Source organism: Peromyscus maniculatus, chromosome 3 (genome assembly GCF_049852395.1).
Source record: "Peromyscus maniculatus bairdii isolate BWxNUB_F1_BW_parent chromosome 3, HU_Pman_BW_mat_3.1, whole genome shotgun sequence".
Classification (NCBI taxonomy): domain Eukaryota; kingdom Metazoa; phylum Chordata; class Mammalia; order Rodentia; family Cricetidae; genus Peromyscus; species Peromyscus maniculatus.
Genome location: NC_134854.1, coordinates 113,020,464 through 113,036,318, shown reverse-complemented (window position 1 = coordinate 113,036,318; position 15,855 = coordinate 113,020,464). Strand labels below are relative to the sequence as shown.

The 15,855-nt window shown below is 47.3% G+C and overlaps 1 protein-coding gene across 9 annotated transcripts in view; it reads left to right on the top strand.

Annotated features, from left to right (window-relative positions):
* Nucleotides 1–15,855, top strand: part of Iqsec1 (IQ motif and Sec7 domain ArfGEF 1) — a 346,001-nt gene that overhangs the window by 122,439 nt on the left and 207,707 nt on the right. For 4 of the 9 annotated variants that reach the window (XM_076567347.1, XM_076567352.1, XM_076567350.1 and 1 more), the window contains exons 1-2: nucleotides 2,518–2,801; nucleotides 13,443–13,513. Coding sequence is in view for 2 of the 9 variants with exons in the window: in XM_076567332.1 (XP_076423447.1) it covers nucleotides 1,933–1,962 (30 nt within the window). In the remaining 7 variants the exon portion in view is untranslated. Of the gene's footprint in view, nucleotides 1–1,932; nucleotides 1,963–2,517; nucleotides 2,802–13,442; nucleotides 13,514–15,855 lie in introns of those variants that run through there. The other 5 variants (XM_076567348.1, XM_076567337.1, XM_076567332.1 and 2 more) reach the window with 3 other exon arrangements.

Below are 15,855 nucleotides of genomic sequence, written 5' to 3'. Positions count from 1 at the left end.
GTTGGAGTTACAGGAGGTTATGAGCCACTTGATATGGATGCTTGGAACTGGACTTGTGTCCTCTGGAAGAGTAGCAAGTGCTCTTACTCACTTAGCCTTCCCTCCAGCCCTCGTGCTGTGTTTATAATTACACACTAATCAGTGCGATAAATCTTATACCCTTCTGCTCCATCTTTCCTAGGACGTGTCCAGTGTATCCATGCTGTATATGTTACCCCTTGTTAGTCATTCATTGGCTGTCCCAATGATCAGTTCTATGTTGATATCACAGTGCTGGTACTCAAGTGACCTTCGTTTAATGAGCAGTGATCTCAAAACGACAGTGGCAACTGAGCTGCACCAAGGAGCAGCTGTTAAGTACTTGCTCAGAGTGCAAAGGTGAAAAGTTCTTGACCTACTAAGGAAAATTGTAGCTGAGGTATGGTAAGAGTGAATCATCTGTCTGCAGTCATGGAAAGGAAAAAAGAAATCGGCGTGTTTGCTGTCATACTTCAAACTTAAGAATTTGTGGCCGTGATGCCTGAGTGCTCCATAAAGACGAAAAAGGCACTAAATTACAGCATGTGTCAGACTTTTCATCCCCATGACAAGTGTCTGAAGCCAATAGTTTAAAGGAAGGGAAATTTATTCTGGCTCTTGGTTTTAGAGGGTTCCAGCCACGGAGAGCTGGCTGCCTTGTTCTAGACTGTGGTGAGGCAGAACATTGTGGCTGAAGGGTGTGGAGGAACAAAGCTGCTCACATCATGATGGCCAGGAAGCCAAGAAGAGTAACGGGCCAGGGCCAGGGCTCCCACACACACCCTTCAAAAGCACAGCCCTAACAACCCACTTCCTCCAACCACGCCCCCTCTTCTGCAGCCATAGCACCTCCCACACTTGAATCCATCAGTGGATCCATCAAACCATAGATCAGGTCAGAGCTTTCAGAATCTAATCGCCTCTGGAGACACCCTCACAGACACCCTTGGGTGTGTTTTAGTAATTTTATAGTCAAGATTAACCATCACATAGGGGTTGGTACCAGCTGTGGTTTCAGCCATCTTCTGGGGCCTCAGTACATATCCACCACAGATAAATGGGACACTGTACCTCTTCTCCCTCTTATGGTTACTGCATAGTTCATGGAGGAGGCTGAGACTGGTCAGAAAGGCCTGTTTCTGGGGAAGCTGTCTTGGTCCTGTGTGTGCTGAAGAGTTAGCTACAGGCCTTGGGCAGAAAGATAAGCTTTCTGACTTCAATTAAGTACCTTTTTATTTCTCTTTGCTTTCTGGTGATAAAATCCAGATTGGAGCATCCAGATACATAATTCCTGAATGTGTGTTGTGGTGTTTTCTCCTTGCTCCAGGAAGCCTACCTAGGGCTTCAGTCATTAGCTGTAGGAGATTTAACCCCAAATCACCTTCTTAGAGTGGAGAAAGAAGGTAGCTCTGTTGGCACCTTGTGCTTTTAATTCTGTGTGAGATTTGTGCAATAGAATCTAATGTCCAGCTTCTGGACATTTAGTTTTATCTGTTCTGAGAAGTGGCTGTCATTGATTTCTCGATTCTTGAAAGTGGAGATGGCAATGGGAATCACTCCAAGGACTCCTTTGGGGGACCTGGGGGGACCTTCAGCCCCTTCCTTACTCATTCCTTTACCTAGTTTCTGGTATGCTCCCTGTACAGCATTTCTGGGCAACAAGCCTTTCTTCTGAGTTTGCCACCAACTCCTAGGATGACATGAGTCCAAGCAATAAAGAGAATGAAGCCCCAAGAGTTCTGGGAGGGGTGGCTTGCAAGGTGGACTTGAGTGAAATGAACAGCCAAGCCATGCTGGGGCTGGGCCTGCTAGCAATCTGCTGGGAACGGGTCTTAGGAATAGCTGAGGAGTCTGTGTGTCCCTGTCCCTTGAGTGGAAGATGTGGTATCTAAGTGTGTGTTCTTTTCATTGCAGGTCTGAAGAAGAAAGCTCACGTAGCATCAGGTATGTGTTTTATCTACCTTTTTCTCTGTGTCTGTCTCGGGAGTGGCCCTCAGAAACCATGTGCTTTGACTTTTTCCCTGTGGGTTTCTCTGCCTCCCTGACCCCTGCTCTGGCCCTGGCCTGCTGTCTCAGGGGCCCTGGCATGTTGTGTAGAAGCATACAAACCTGTGTTTATGGTGTAGACGTTTTCTGGTTTAGAGTAAGTTCAGGTTACCTGTGTTGGTTGTTTCTCCTTGATAAGGCTGCTAGTGTCCTACTGTGCTTAAGCTGTGACTGGTTTGGGCTGTCACTGCTGGGGCTGGGATGGGCACAATGTGATAAATCTTTAAGATGTTTGGTATGGGATAGACTCTCACCTCTTGACTGCCACATGGGTGCGTCTCCATGGGGCAGGGAACACAGGGAGTTTTTTTTGTCCCTTCCTGCCCTACCTAATGAGTCTGTGGATGAACTTGGTGTACTGCCTGCGGTGGGAACAGTGACCGGGCCAAAGGGAGGGGCAAAGGTGAGCAGGAGCTCTGCATGTCAGTGCCTCTGCCTCTGTCACAGGGACCATCATAATAGGAGGGAGAGGCAAAGAGGCAGCTTAAGAGCCTGTGGGCTCTGAACTCTGATGGACTTCTGGGTGTCTGGATAATGGCTAAGATGGCTGGTGTGTAGTTCAAGGTCCAGCTTGGTGGATCTGGGGTGTCAGTGTTGAAGGTTCTCCAGGCACCCTGACGATGGGACATGGAGGATAGAGTGACTGCATCTCCCGGGAAGATGGGCAACAGCTAGGAAGAAAGTCGGCATGGAACGAAAGGTTCTAGAGCTGCTGAGCCATCCACCAGGAAGCGGAGGTATACTGAGAAGGGCCAAAGGGAGAGTCCTAGAAGGGCTGTGTGCAGTAGTGAGGGGATTGTCTTGGGGCAGACAACACGATATCCAGGCTGGCAGCAGAGGGAGTTGGCATCAAAGAGGAGTGTTAGCCTCGGTGACCAAGACTGGCCAGGAGATGGAAGGAGGGATCAGATGGGTGGCTAGAGCCACTTGATGGGACAGCCAGTGAAGCAGCTGAAGTGGGCCTATTGTGAGAAGAACAAGGAAGCTCTTGTGCTGAGGGGAGAAAAGTTCAGGAGTGAGTGGTTAAGGAGATGGCAGGTGAGGGAACCCATGCATCCGTATCTCTTTCCACAAGAAAGAGTGGGTGTGAGACCACAAAAGAGGCGGAAAGAAATAAAGACGCTAGTAAGAGACCTCTTCGGCAGCTAGGAGCAGGGGCCTCCTTGGCGCGTATATAGCAGTCCTCTTGCCTGAACTGTATTCTATACTATTCATTCAAACAATTAGCTAAAAATAAAGAACAGTCTGAGGAGGAAGGAGCCCAGTAAGAGTGCTTTTTTTACTTTGGAGTTGGGACTGATTGATGTCTGGGGTGTGGGCTTTTCCTGTGGACTATAAGCAGGCTGCATACTGCCTGCTCCAGGTGCCTGTAGCTTATGGCAGATGCAACGGATGCTAAGAACGAACTGTCTTTGCTCAGAGTGAAGGTCACACACACCCCAAGCCAGGACACCTTACCCTGTCTAGGGCCCTACTTAGTGGGGGTACTCTTCCTGAATTCCTGTGACGCAAGCTGCAGCCTTCTGGCAGATTCTCTGAGCCTCTTTAACAGGGAGCTGTTTTGGGCATGAGCGTGTTTGGGAATTCATGTGCACCACTTTTCCCCAGGCAAAAACGTTGCAAGATCAGATGTATTCATTTTCCACAAATGAAATGACTCATTTTTTTCTGAACAATTTTGCAAACGCAGGACTTTGGTCATTGTTCCTGGGACCATGTGTCTACTTATGATTCCATTTAGAGAGAGCTCTGGAGGGCCCTGAATTTGAATCCTCTAATGATATTTTATTGGAGGGAGGGTGGCTTGGGAGAAAAGACGGTTGTAGAATTTGGATTCTAGAGGAATGGAGAGATGCAGGCAGGCTGGGAAAGAAGTCTGAGGCTGTTTGAAATGCAAACACTTTCCACAGGTCAATTTTGCACCTTTTCTTTTACTGGCTGCTTGTCAAACCCTTGAGATGAACTTTGCTGTCAAAATGCTCAGTAAGAGGACTAAATAACATTCAATGAGGGATGTGCCTCATCTGCACAGCCCACCTACCTTATTGCACAGCTCACCCCACCCTTCAGACATCTGTGATTGCTCTGTTCTCTCAGTTCAAGGAAGTTGAGAGCAATGAATGCCACCACATAGCTTGTCTCAAATACTGCAGCCTTCTAGTGCAGGACCTGCATGTCTCACTGCAAAGCCCTTGCACAGCAGTGGGGCCCATTGTGCTTGTTGAAAATTCAGACTCCCAAGGCCATTGGGTGCCTAATGGGACCCAGAAATTTGTATTAACAAAGCCCTGCATAATTCTGAGAGGAGCCTCTTGAGGGGATGACTGCATCATTCCATCACAGGCACTGTCCAAGGTTGAACACATGCCCACTTCATAAGCATGAGCTCATGGATGTGTGGAAAATTTGCTTCTGACAGTTAGGAATAAGGTGGTTCCATGCAGCTTGTCCCTCTTCTTTAGGTCTCTGAACTGTGACATGTTTTCCAAAGGCAGCATCAAGCAACTCGAGGTTGGGAGCAGGGGTTGGAGGATTGCTTAGCTAGGCAATGAGTGGGCTTTGCATTAGTGAAAGCAATTAGACAAAAGAGATCTGGTTTTGGTGAACATGTATCTTGCTCTATCCATAGACAAGATCCTTTTAAATTATCTAGGCCCTTTTCTTCACCTCCAAACCTATGTGTGTGTGTGTGTGTGTGTGTGTGTGTGTGTGTGTGTGTGTGTGTGTATGTATTTCATTTTTCTCATGAGAACTGCTAAACAGTTCATGAGTGTTTGCCATGACAGGTTAAAAGAACTATGCTTTTGGCTTTGGAGACCAGAGAGAGGCAGAGGATTTTCCTGAAGCCTTGCTAAATGAAGGCTGAGCCAGTCTGGGCTTTGGGATGAATGTTAGTCAGTTTCCATTGCTGTGACAAAATACCTGAGAAGAATAATTCAGAAGTAGGAAAGATCTGGTTTGGTTTGTGGTTTTAAAGCCTGTAATTTGTGGTATATGACCTCATCCTTTTGGGCCTCTGACAAAACAGAACATTACGATAGTGCATGTGGTGGTGCTGGAGTGACCTACTTCCTTCAACTAGACCCCACCTCCTAAAGTTTCTACCACCTCTCAGTAGCCCATTAACTTATGAATTTGTAAATGGATTAATCTGATGATGAGGTCACGGCCCTTATGATCTAATCACCTTCTGTCTGAGTTAGGGTTTTTATTGCTGTGATGAAATACCATGACCAAATGCAAGTTGGGGAGGAAATGGTTCATTTGGCTTATACTTCCATATCACTGTTCATCATCAAAGGAAGTCATGATAGGAACTCAAACAGGACAGGAACCTGGAGGCAGGAGCTGATGCAGAGGTCATGGAGGGGTGCTGCTTACTGGCTTGTCCCACATGACTTGCTCAGCCTGCTTTGTTGTAGAACCCAGGACCACCTACCCAGGAATGGAACCACCCACAATGGGCTGGGCCTTCCCTCATCAATCACTAATTACGAAAATACTCTACAGACTTGCCTACAGCCTAGTCTTATGGAGGCATTTTCTTAATTGAGATTTCCTCCTCTCAAATGAACTTGTGTCAAGTTGACATAAAACTATGCATCACACCTTCAAAAGCTCCATCTCTGAACCCTGACAGCTTTGTTGGGACCAAACCTGGAACACATAAGCTTTCAGATAGAAACTATAACATGGTATGTACAGACATGGCTTAGCATTGTGGAATCAGTACAGGCACTGGGGTCAGACAATTCTGAATTTAAATCTGTTCTTCTCTTAACTTCTTTGTTAGCTTGGGTCTGACACTGAACAAATCTCAGTGTTCACACTCATTAAGAAGTCTTTATTGAGCACATACTGTGTGCATGCCTTATTCTCACCAAGGCCATGGAAACCAGTGGGTGTGTGTGCTCCATAAGGGCATGGGAACAAGGATTTTATTCTCAGTCAGTGGACCAATTAAGGCACACAAAAATATGTGGGGATGTGGAAAGCAGACAGTATATGTCACATTTAGTGACTGTGATACTTTCTCCTTTTCTTCTCCTTTCCCTACTAGTCTTTGCTGGCTCAACTCTTTGAATGTCCAAGCAGTTTCTGAGGGAGCCCATGTTGTCTTGAACAACTTGGAAAGTTTCCATTTGTCTGTCCACCATGCATTCTACTCCCATACCAGAGTTCTGATTGAAGTTTCTGGGGAAATTATTGATTTCAGAGCTTTTTACTTTCTGTCTTCCAGATTCTCAGTACCATATCCTGAGCAATTTTCTCAGGAAAGCCTTCCAGTTCAATAATGCTTCTTTGAATTATATCTAGAGTGCTGTGAAGCCAGAGCATTGTGGATCTCCAACTGTGTTGTATGACTTTTCCTGGGAGACATGAAAACAAAACAACAAACAAAACATCTATTCATTCCAGAGAGAGCACCAATGACAGCCCAAACAAATTTCCATCTAAATCTATTCTAGGAAACCATTGAGTTTACTAGTTTTACCTACAGGGTGATGCTTGGGCACCTTAATCACCCCAGGGTGGATGACAGTTCATGAAAGCTGTATCCCTGGAACTCCCTGTACAGTTTGCCCGCAGCTGTACTGAGTAGTCCCCAATAGTTTATTTACATCCTGTATATTTTTAGGAGAACCTCATGAGTGGGACTCGTGTGTCTTGTAACTTCCTGAGCTTCTCAAGTCTAAGTTTCTGTACTTTCTGAGCTTTATGAGTTTTGTTGGCTTCCTTGAGTTGTCTGAGCTTTTCTTCTCACTCCAGGAGGGAATGTTTCAACTAGTAAGAAATAGCTACAGGACACCAACACTGATATACAACACAGTGTATGTATGTGTTCTGCTTGATTCTGGAGGCACCATTGGCCCATTCCTTACACAAGTAGAAACACGTTACAGGAATTAGATTCAAGTCAAATTCAAAGTAGGCAAAAAGCTACCTATGTGTTTAGAATTAGCTGGTGCCTGCTTAGGAGATGGTCCAGAGAGACTGGGGGAGTGGGAACAGAGTCCATCAGTCCTACTGATGGACTCTGGGGATTTGACTGGGTTACTAAGGTTGCCTACAAAGCCCGTCTCTGAATTCTTGTGGTTCTCATTTTGAGTACATACTTAGAAAGTGATGACTCCGTGACCCAGGATCAGAGTGTGAACACATGAGGACTCTGGAACCATGTGTGAGAGCACATGGGCTGCAATTGCCCATAAGGAAGGGCTCCTTTTCCCTGACCCTCAGTTTCCCCCACTTCACACAGAAAAAAGAATGTCCCATTCTCAGAGTATCTTTTGTCTTTCCGTTGGTTCTTGCTCCACCTCTCTGGTCATTATACTTCTGGCCTTCCTTCTCTGAACTCACGGATGCCCAGGCCCTCTGTCCTTGTCATTCCCGTTGCCTAGGACATGTTTCCTGAGATCCTGTTCAGGCTGGATGTTCTTTGGTAGGCAGTTCTTCTAAACAAACAGCAAATACTTCTTTCTATTCATTCTGCCTGTCTTTTGTTTTTGCTTTAGATTTATTTTTTAATTATGTGTGTGTTTGTGAGTGGAGATGTGCACATGTGCAGGTACCTACAGAGACCAGAGGCATTGGATCTCCCTGGAGCTGGAGTTATAGGTGGTTGTGGGTTCTGCGAGCCAAACCTAGGTGCTCTGCAAGATCAGTGTGTGTTCTTTACCACTGAGCCATCTCTCCAGCACATACCCATCTTTTGAGTAGAGTGTCAAATCTGTTTCAACTTAAATCAATTCCTGATAAGTAAGGACTTCTGCCATTCATTCCTTGTTTTCTATGTCTTTACTCCCTTTTTCCAGCTTATTTCCTTTGTTCAGCTCATTTTTGTAGTGAAACATTCAATTCCTACCCTTTTCATCTTAGGTTGTTGTATAGCTGTTTCTTTGTTGTTCCCACAAGGATATACTTAACATTCAGTGTTCACCACTCTGCAGTATAGATTCAATAACACGGAACACTGCACTTGTACACCTCCATACTTCTCTCTCACTTAACAAGTAAATACCAGTCTCCATGATCCACTGATGTGAAAGCTTCCATGGTCTGTCGTCGTCATCGTCGTTGTCATCATCATCATTATCATCATCATCATCATCATAGTTGAAAGGGTCCTTGAGGCCAAAAGGGGAGATGACCGCTGCAGGATATACCAAGCTATGATTGGTCTGTTTTCTGCTTTGCCTCCAGAAGGAGGCAGGGGATTATAAACCATGTATATAAGAGTGAGGCCAGGCTGAATTTTAGCCCATACAGTGGGACTTGTGGCTACCTTTCTTGTTTGCTAGATTGGGACTTTGGTTTTTATTTTTAGTTCTTTTTTTTTTCTTCTAGCTTTTGATTTGTTTATTGCTTTTACTTTTTTTTTAAATTTAGTTAACCTTAGTAGTATGGCTAGTGATAATGTAGTAGTGAGTGTTGATGAAGCACACAGGTCAGGGAGGCCACACAAGTTTACAGGCTACACACCTGCAGGAGGAGGCTTCTGGAGGGTCTACAGGCAGATTGTGATTAGTTATGCTGTAGTTCTGAAGTCAAGCAACATCATCTTGGATGTTGGAGGCAATGCCAAGGCCAGTGACTTTGGCCTGGATACCAAGTGTATAGCCAGGTATAAGCTGCTCTGGTCATGAGGAACTTATCTACAAGTCCTCCATTTTACTTCATAGTTACAGAGTTTAGCCAATTTAAAGGGACCATCAGCAAGTCCTCAGTACAGAGTATAACACTACAAGTCACTTTTCTGCACCATCAATTTTTAATCTTGGGCCCCAGGCAGAGGCCCACATGGTCACAGCAAGTCATGGACACTAGAGCTCAGGTATGTACCCAGTCACTCTAGAAAGAGTCTCTCTAGCCACCCCAAACCCATAATCATGGTTGTAGTGACTGACTTGGTTATGCCTCTTGGAGGATCCAGGAACCTCTACAAAACAGGAAATTGGATGAAGCAATAGCCATATACCTCATGCATGACACACAGGGAATAACTAGACGAGTTGAGTGAGGTGAAGGGGGTGACCAGGAGGACTGCCACGAATGTTCTAAGAATATGCCATTGCCTTCTAGCCTGAAATTAAGACCCCAGACTAGGGAGCAAAGTAGCTTCAGTAAGAGCCAAGACAACAGAACCAAGGTGGCAGGTGGTCAGCTGCACTTCTGCATTGTAGCTGCACTTTTTAAAAAGTTTTTTAAAACTTTTTATTCATTCTTTGTGTCTTCCACTTCATGCCTCTTGATCCCATTTATTTTCCCATCCCTTCATATCCACCCTCTGCCCTTGCAACCCCCACAAATAAAATAAAATTTAAGAGAAAAAAAGGGGGAAAAGGAAAAACCTCATCATGGAAACTATAGTGTAATACAGTGAGTTGTACAGTAAACCCCTTTATCCATATATCTTTACTTGCATGTGTTCATTGCAAAGAGCCATTGGTCTAGTTTGAGGGCTCTGGTTTCTGTTACACTATTGATGCTGGGCCCTTACTGAGTCTCCTCCTAGATATCCTATTGTTGCCCTGTGTCATGGAGATCCTTCAGTTTTGAGTCTGCAGAACTGGCCCCTTCATATGCTCCTGCAGATCATAGATGAGGTGGGTGTTGGGGTGGGCCAACTCATAACCCTGGTTCTGGGCCTGGGTAGTTGCAGGGTTGATCAGTCCACCAACTCTCCCCTGTCCTCACCACCAGGGTGAGCTCCAGCATTGCCCCACTAGTTCACTCCTTGTAGCAGTGAGCAAGGGGCAGGTTCTCCTGCCTTCATGCCTCCCCTGTCCTCACCATCAGGGCCAGCTCTACTGTGTTGCCCAGGCAAGGTGCAGGGGTAACTCTCCCAAGTGTTGCAGCTGGTGAGGGTCAGGGACAGCTCTCCTGCTCTTATGACCTCAGGTGGGGAGGGGGGCACATCTCTCCCCCACTCACACCACCATATGGCAGATGAGGGGCAGGGCCATATCTCCCACACTCATGTTCTCAGGACAAGTTCACCCATACCCCTCCCTCTCAGTAGGGTCAGCTCTGCTGTGCTGCCCAGGCAAGGTGCAGAGCCCACTTTCCTGAGTGCTGCAGCTAGTAAGGGGGGGAGGGTCAGGTCCCTTGTCCACAATAGGTGGCAGAGGCTGGGGGCGGGGAGAGCATCTTTCCCTGCCTTTACTACCATATGACAGGGTGGTGTTGCCAGATATCCCACTCTCACACCCTCAGGGGCAGCTCACCTGCACCTCCACCAACAGGGTCAGCTCCGCTGTGCTGTCTAGAGGGGTGCAGTGCCTGCTTTCCCGGGCGTTGCAGCTGGTAAAGGGGAGGGTCAGCTCCTTCCCCTGCTGGTGGATGGAGTGGGAGGGGCGAAGGCATCTTTCCCTTACTCACACCACCAGGAGGGAGGTGGTAACAGCTGTAGCTGGAGTTTTCCTGTGTCCACCTGGCTCCTGCAGCCTCTCAGACCCAAGTAAACACACAGAGACTTATATTACTTATGAACTGTATGGCCGTGGGAGGCTTCTTGCTATCTAGTTCTTATATCTTAAATTAGCCCATTTCTATTAATCTATAAGTTGCCACATAGCTTGTGACTTACTGGTACTTTTACATCTTGCTTCCTCTGTTTCTGGCTAGTGACTCCTGACCCCACCTTCCTGTTCCTAGAATCCTCCTCTCTGCTTGTCCCGCCTATACTACACTTCCTGCCTGGCTATTGGCCAATCAGCATTTTGTTTATCAACCAAATCAGAGCAACACAAAGCATACAGAGCGATATCCACAGCAACCAGCTATACTCCTCTCGTGCCCTCAGGGCTGGCTCACCCCTACCCGCTACCCCTGCCTACAGGGTCAGTTCTACTGTGTTGCCTAGGAGAGGCACAGGGCCTGTTCTCCTGAGAGCTACAGCTGGTGAGGTTTTGTTAAGGTCTTCTTTTGGAGGGGGGTTGTTTGTTTGTTTGTTTTATTTTGTTTTTGAGGCAGAGTTTCTCTGTAGTTCTGGCTCTTGGAACTCAATCTGTAGATCAAGCTGGCCTTAAACTCAGAGATTTGCTTGCCTCTGCCTCCCGGGTGCTGTCTTTAAGCTCATTTTTTCCCCCCAAGACAGGGTTTCTCTATGTAAAAGCTCTGACTGTCCTGGAACTTGCTTTGTAGACCAGGCTGGCCTTGAACTCACAAAGGTCCACCTGCCTCTGACTCCTGAGTGCTAGGATTATAGTTGTGCACCACCACCACCAGGCTTAAGGTCATTTTTTGATCAGCAGTCATGTATAGCACGAATTGTTAGATGGTCTTATTAATAAAATCAAACCTGAGCCAGGTATTGGGGTGAATGCTGGAAGATCAGAGAACCAGAACAAGCCACAGCCACCTCTCACCTTGCCAGTTCCTCAGCTGATCCTGTTTCCTCAGACTGGAAGCGTGAGTCCTCATCCAAATGGATCTCAGCTGAACTGTGCTGCTCAAAAGCCTAAAAGCTTAACCAGCTGTAGTTTCTGGTCCTCACACCTTATATACCTTTCTGCTTTCTGCCATCACTTCCTGGGATTAAAGGCTCACTTCCTGGGATTAAAGGCGTGAGTCACCATGCCTGGCTTTGGTGACTCACAGAGATGGCTTTTTTTCCAGTGTGGCTTTGAACTCACAGAGATCCAGATGGATCTGTGCCTCTGGAATGCTAGGATTAAAGGCGTGTGCTACCATTGCCTAACCTCTATGTTTAATATTATGGCTGTTCGTGTTCTCTGACCCCCAGATAGGTTTATTGGGGTGCATAATATACCAACCACAGTCATTTGAATGATTTATGGGACACACATGTTGTATAGATATAGACATACTGTGGGATGGCTATCATGCAACGTGTTTATCGCCTCAGAAAGAAATCCTGCCTTATCTCACTTACACTAAACCTAAGGAAGCTGAACTAGAAGTGAACAGCAGAAGATAGCGGCCAGAGGCTGGGGAGGGAGGAGACCTAGAGAGGGAGGGAATTAATGAAAGGGCACAGAGTTTCAGATAGGAGGAATCAGCTTGCAAAGCTGTGGCACTGCAGGGTGACCATGGTAAGACTAATGTCCTGCACGTATCAAAGTCACTTGAGAAAATCTACTCTATATGCCCCCTGCATTTTAAGTTGCAGAACAGAAAATGCTGAGTTCCCAAGATCCTGGCATCATAGTGTTGGGAATCAGCAGGCATAGACTCAAACAGCCACAGAACAAACCAGGCAGGAAGTCCAGGCTTCTGTGCATCTGGCATGCCTGGACCAGAGGTTTCCATCTAGTGCAGGAATAAGTGTGCAGATAGTAGGATTCCAGTCATGAGGGCATCTGCACAGTCCCCAGCCTTTCAGAGCCTCCCGTGCCAAGAGTGCAAGCTCAAAGGCCCCTGAGGTGAGGTCTGTTGGAGATGAGAAGTCATAGAACTGGGGATAGTGATGGTGGTCCTTGATAAATTCCATTTCTTATAATAATGAAGCTGTTGCTCCTGAAAGGTGATTAAAGTTATTCTCATTCTCAGGCCACACTTCACTACAGCAGCCGGCCCTGCTGTGGTCAGCAGCTAGCACTGTAGTACTGTGGAACTCCCAGAAGACTGAAGGAAAGGTGACTCTAGAGACTTACAAAAGAACGCGGGCCCTACTGGAGCAGCTGGCCCAGTGCCGACTTGGGTGAGGGAATAGAAAGGACCAGAGACAGTTAGGTTTCTGACCTGAAGAATGGGGGTGAGGGAGCATCATGCTTTTCACTACGAAGGTGGGAAAGGCAGGCATGCCTGAGAACGCGGAAATCTGTTCAGACTTAAAGAATGCCTCATTGCCAGTCAGTAGATGGCTCCTACTTCTAATGCCAGAGCTCAGAAGACAGAGGCAACAGGATTAGGAGTTCAAGGCTGGTCTGGAAAAGGGCCAGCTGCTTTTCCTTGACCTCCAAACTCCCGCTGTGATATTTCTTGGAGGGCTCCTGCTTTGGTCTGCTGATTCCTATGCATAGAGCATTGAAAACAATGTGATTTGAGGCCATTTAAGTAATACCGAAGTGAATACTTGGGACACAGTGGCTGTTACCATCTCTGAGAGGCTGGTCTCCTGGAAGAGCTGCGTATAGTGCGGTTTCTGAATATCTATGGGCCTCAGCAAAGTTGCTCTAGGTATATGCATCTACAAGGCATGCAGATGAGCTGGGCCCATTTCATCCTCTCTCCCTACACTGTGGACACTGCTCTGACTCCTTGCTAGCAAGATATACAGGCAATATTATTTGTGCCCAAATTGGACAGCATCTGTGGGGCCTGCCTGGTGAGGAACAGAGATGGGATATTCTTACCTCAATGAGGTTTCACTGTATCTAGAAAATGTATGATTTTCTTTTTGATTTTGCAAGGGCTTGCAGATAACAGTTTGTCTTGAATCTCAACGGATACTTTGGACTCTTCTCACAGCATCATCTTGGGGGTGAGTATAGGCGTTGAGTCTGCCTGTACCTCTACACGTTCTCCCATGGAGTAGTGTCCCTGGCCCCCCTATGCCTGTTCTGAACTCTGCCCTCATTCTTACATTTCTCTAACCTGCCACTGTCTCCCACCGGAGACACCGGCTGGTGTAGATTCCCATCAGCCCTGTGCCAGCATGATTTAGTAATCGGTACCTGCTGACCTGTGGTTTTCAAGTGATCAGGAAGGATGGAGCATGTACATAATCCACCAGGAGGACAGACTCTCACACGATGGGATCTCTGGCAGGGGCCAGTTAGGAGTGGCAAAGGACACCTGGCGATTCTCCTTAGCAGTCTCCATTTCTCCCTTAGACCACTGCACTTGCCAGCTTTCTGTGGCTGTGAGACAAATGCCTGGGGTGGGTAACCTAAAAGGAATGATTTAATGTGGCTCTCAGAGGTCTAGTCAAAGATCACCCGGGCCTGTTGCTTTGAGCCTGTGGCCGCATGGAACATCATGGTGGGAGTGTGTGATGGAGTAGAAGGCTCATCTCTTGGGAGGCAGAGAGGAAAATCAGGAGCTAGGGTCCAATGCCTACTCCAAGGGCAGCTCTGTTATTTGTCTTCTACTAGGCCCTGCCTTCTTGAGTGTCCACCCATCCCAGTAGCACCTCAGGCTCACAACCCAGCTTTTAACACATGGGTCTTTGAAGAACACTTCAGATCCAGCCATTGAAAGCCCCCTCCCCCGCAGCTGGCTTGGAGCTGGAAAGATGGATGGCAAAGACTGCCTACCCTCCTCCTCTGAGCCAAGTTGTGGTGGGAAAAAAACTTAGCCTCTGTGGGCAATGTGTATTACTTCTGGTCTTCCTTTGGAGAAAGGTAGTTCCCATCTTCCCTTTGCCTGTTTAGCCATTGGAGAGAGGTGGGGCTCAGGTGTGGCCATCTGGTAGGAGTGAGGGCAGCTGCTGATTGACAGGGCCATGAAGCAGAGGAATTTTCTGGCACAGCCTGGAAGGAACTGTCTGCCCCAGTTAGACATTGGGGAAGTCCATTCATTGCTCTGTTCTCATCCTGGCTATCCCAGAAGGCTTGTTGGGGACTTTTTTTTTTTTTTTGTCCTTCCCTTAGGATGGGTTACTCTGTAGACTGTACTGCCTATGTTCAGTTCTTTTTTCCCTGGGGTGATGACAGTGGAACCCGGATACTTTCCTAGCCTCATCCTGGCTCTCTGCAGGAGGCTCACGGGTGAAAGTTAGCACCTCCAACATAGGGCATCCAGCATCTTCTGGGGCAGTGGCTGCTTCCTCCTCCCACACTGCACCCCAGGCTCCCCCAGAGATGGAGCTTGTTTTGAAATAATCCACACTGCTTCTTTTCCAGCTAACACCTGCAGTTCCTAATTAAATAACTGGGGGGACAGGCTGCAGTGTCGTAGCATAACTGGATTATCGCTTGAGAGAAGCCTCTGGAACTGACGTGCTCCCTGCTAAGCTGACAAGTTGAAACACTTAATTAGAAAACTGACTGTGCTCTGTTTAGGGACAGACTCAGAGGTAGTGCTCAGCCAGACCAGTCTGAGCTGCCCTCTATGGACATGGTGTTCCTGACCTCCAAGTGGTTCCATCTTCCCTTGAAAGCCCTTGCTGGCCCTTCAACCCAGCATGCAGGTGCTTAGGAATAAGGCTGATTGAATGTACTGGGGGAAATCTCTAGTCTTAGTGGCATAGGAAATGTGTTGTGCCATGGAAAATGGGTGACAGCGTATTGTCCATTGGCTCCTTGTCTGTTCACTCCCCAGTGTCTGCAGTGTCGGCTTGGCAGTGTGGTGTATGGTTGGTGGAGTGTAAGCATGGCACAGGGAAGGGGCCTGGAGAGCAGTTTTCTACCCACAGTTCCAGGAAGGGCCAGTGCATCCTCATAGGACCTCACAGAGCACCAGAGTCTGTAACAGGGTGCAAGGGAATGACGTACCCAGGGCTAGAGCTGTCACTGTGCCCTGGAGGAAGGAATGGTGAAGGGGACCAGACTGGGGACAGGCTAGTTCGAGTGACTTCTCTGAGCTCTGTAGTATGGGCTGTTTCTGGAGGATGGGACAAGGAGAGAGTGGCCCCCATGTGGCAAAGGTAGGGACTGGATAGATTGGAAAGTGCACCTCCAAGAGGATTCTTCTTAAGAGAGATAGGTAGATGATAAGAGAGTCAGGAGGCCAAGGCCAGGGAATTCCCATCACCAGCTTCTTCACAATAAGCAGTGTCTGGCATGGACACAGGATGGAAACCAGAAACATATGTGAGGACATGCCTCCAATGTCACCTCAGAGGAGCCTCCCTTGCCTACTCTATAAACAGAGCTAGCCTCC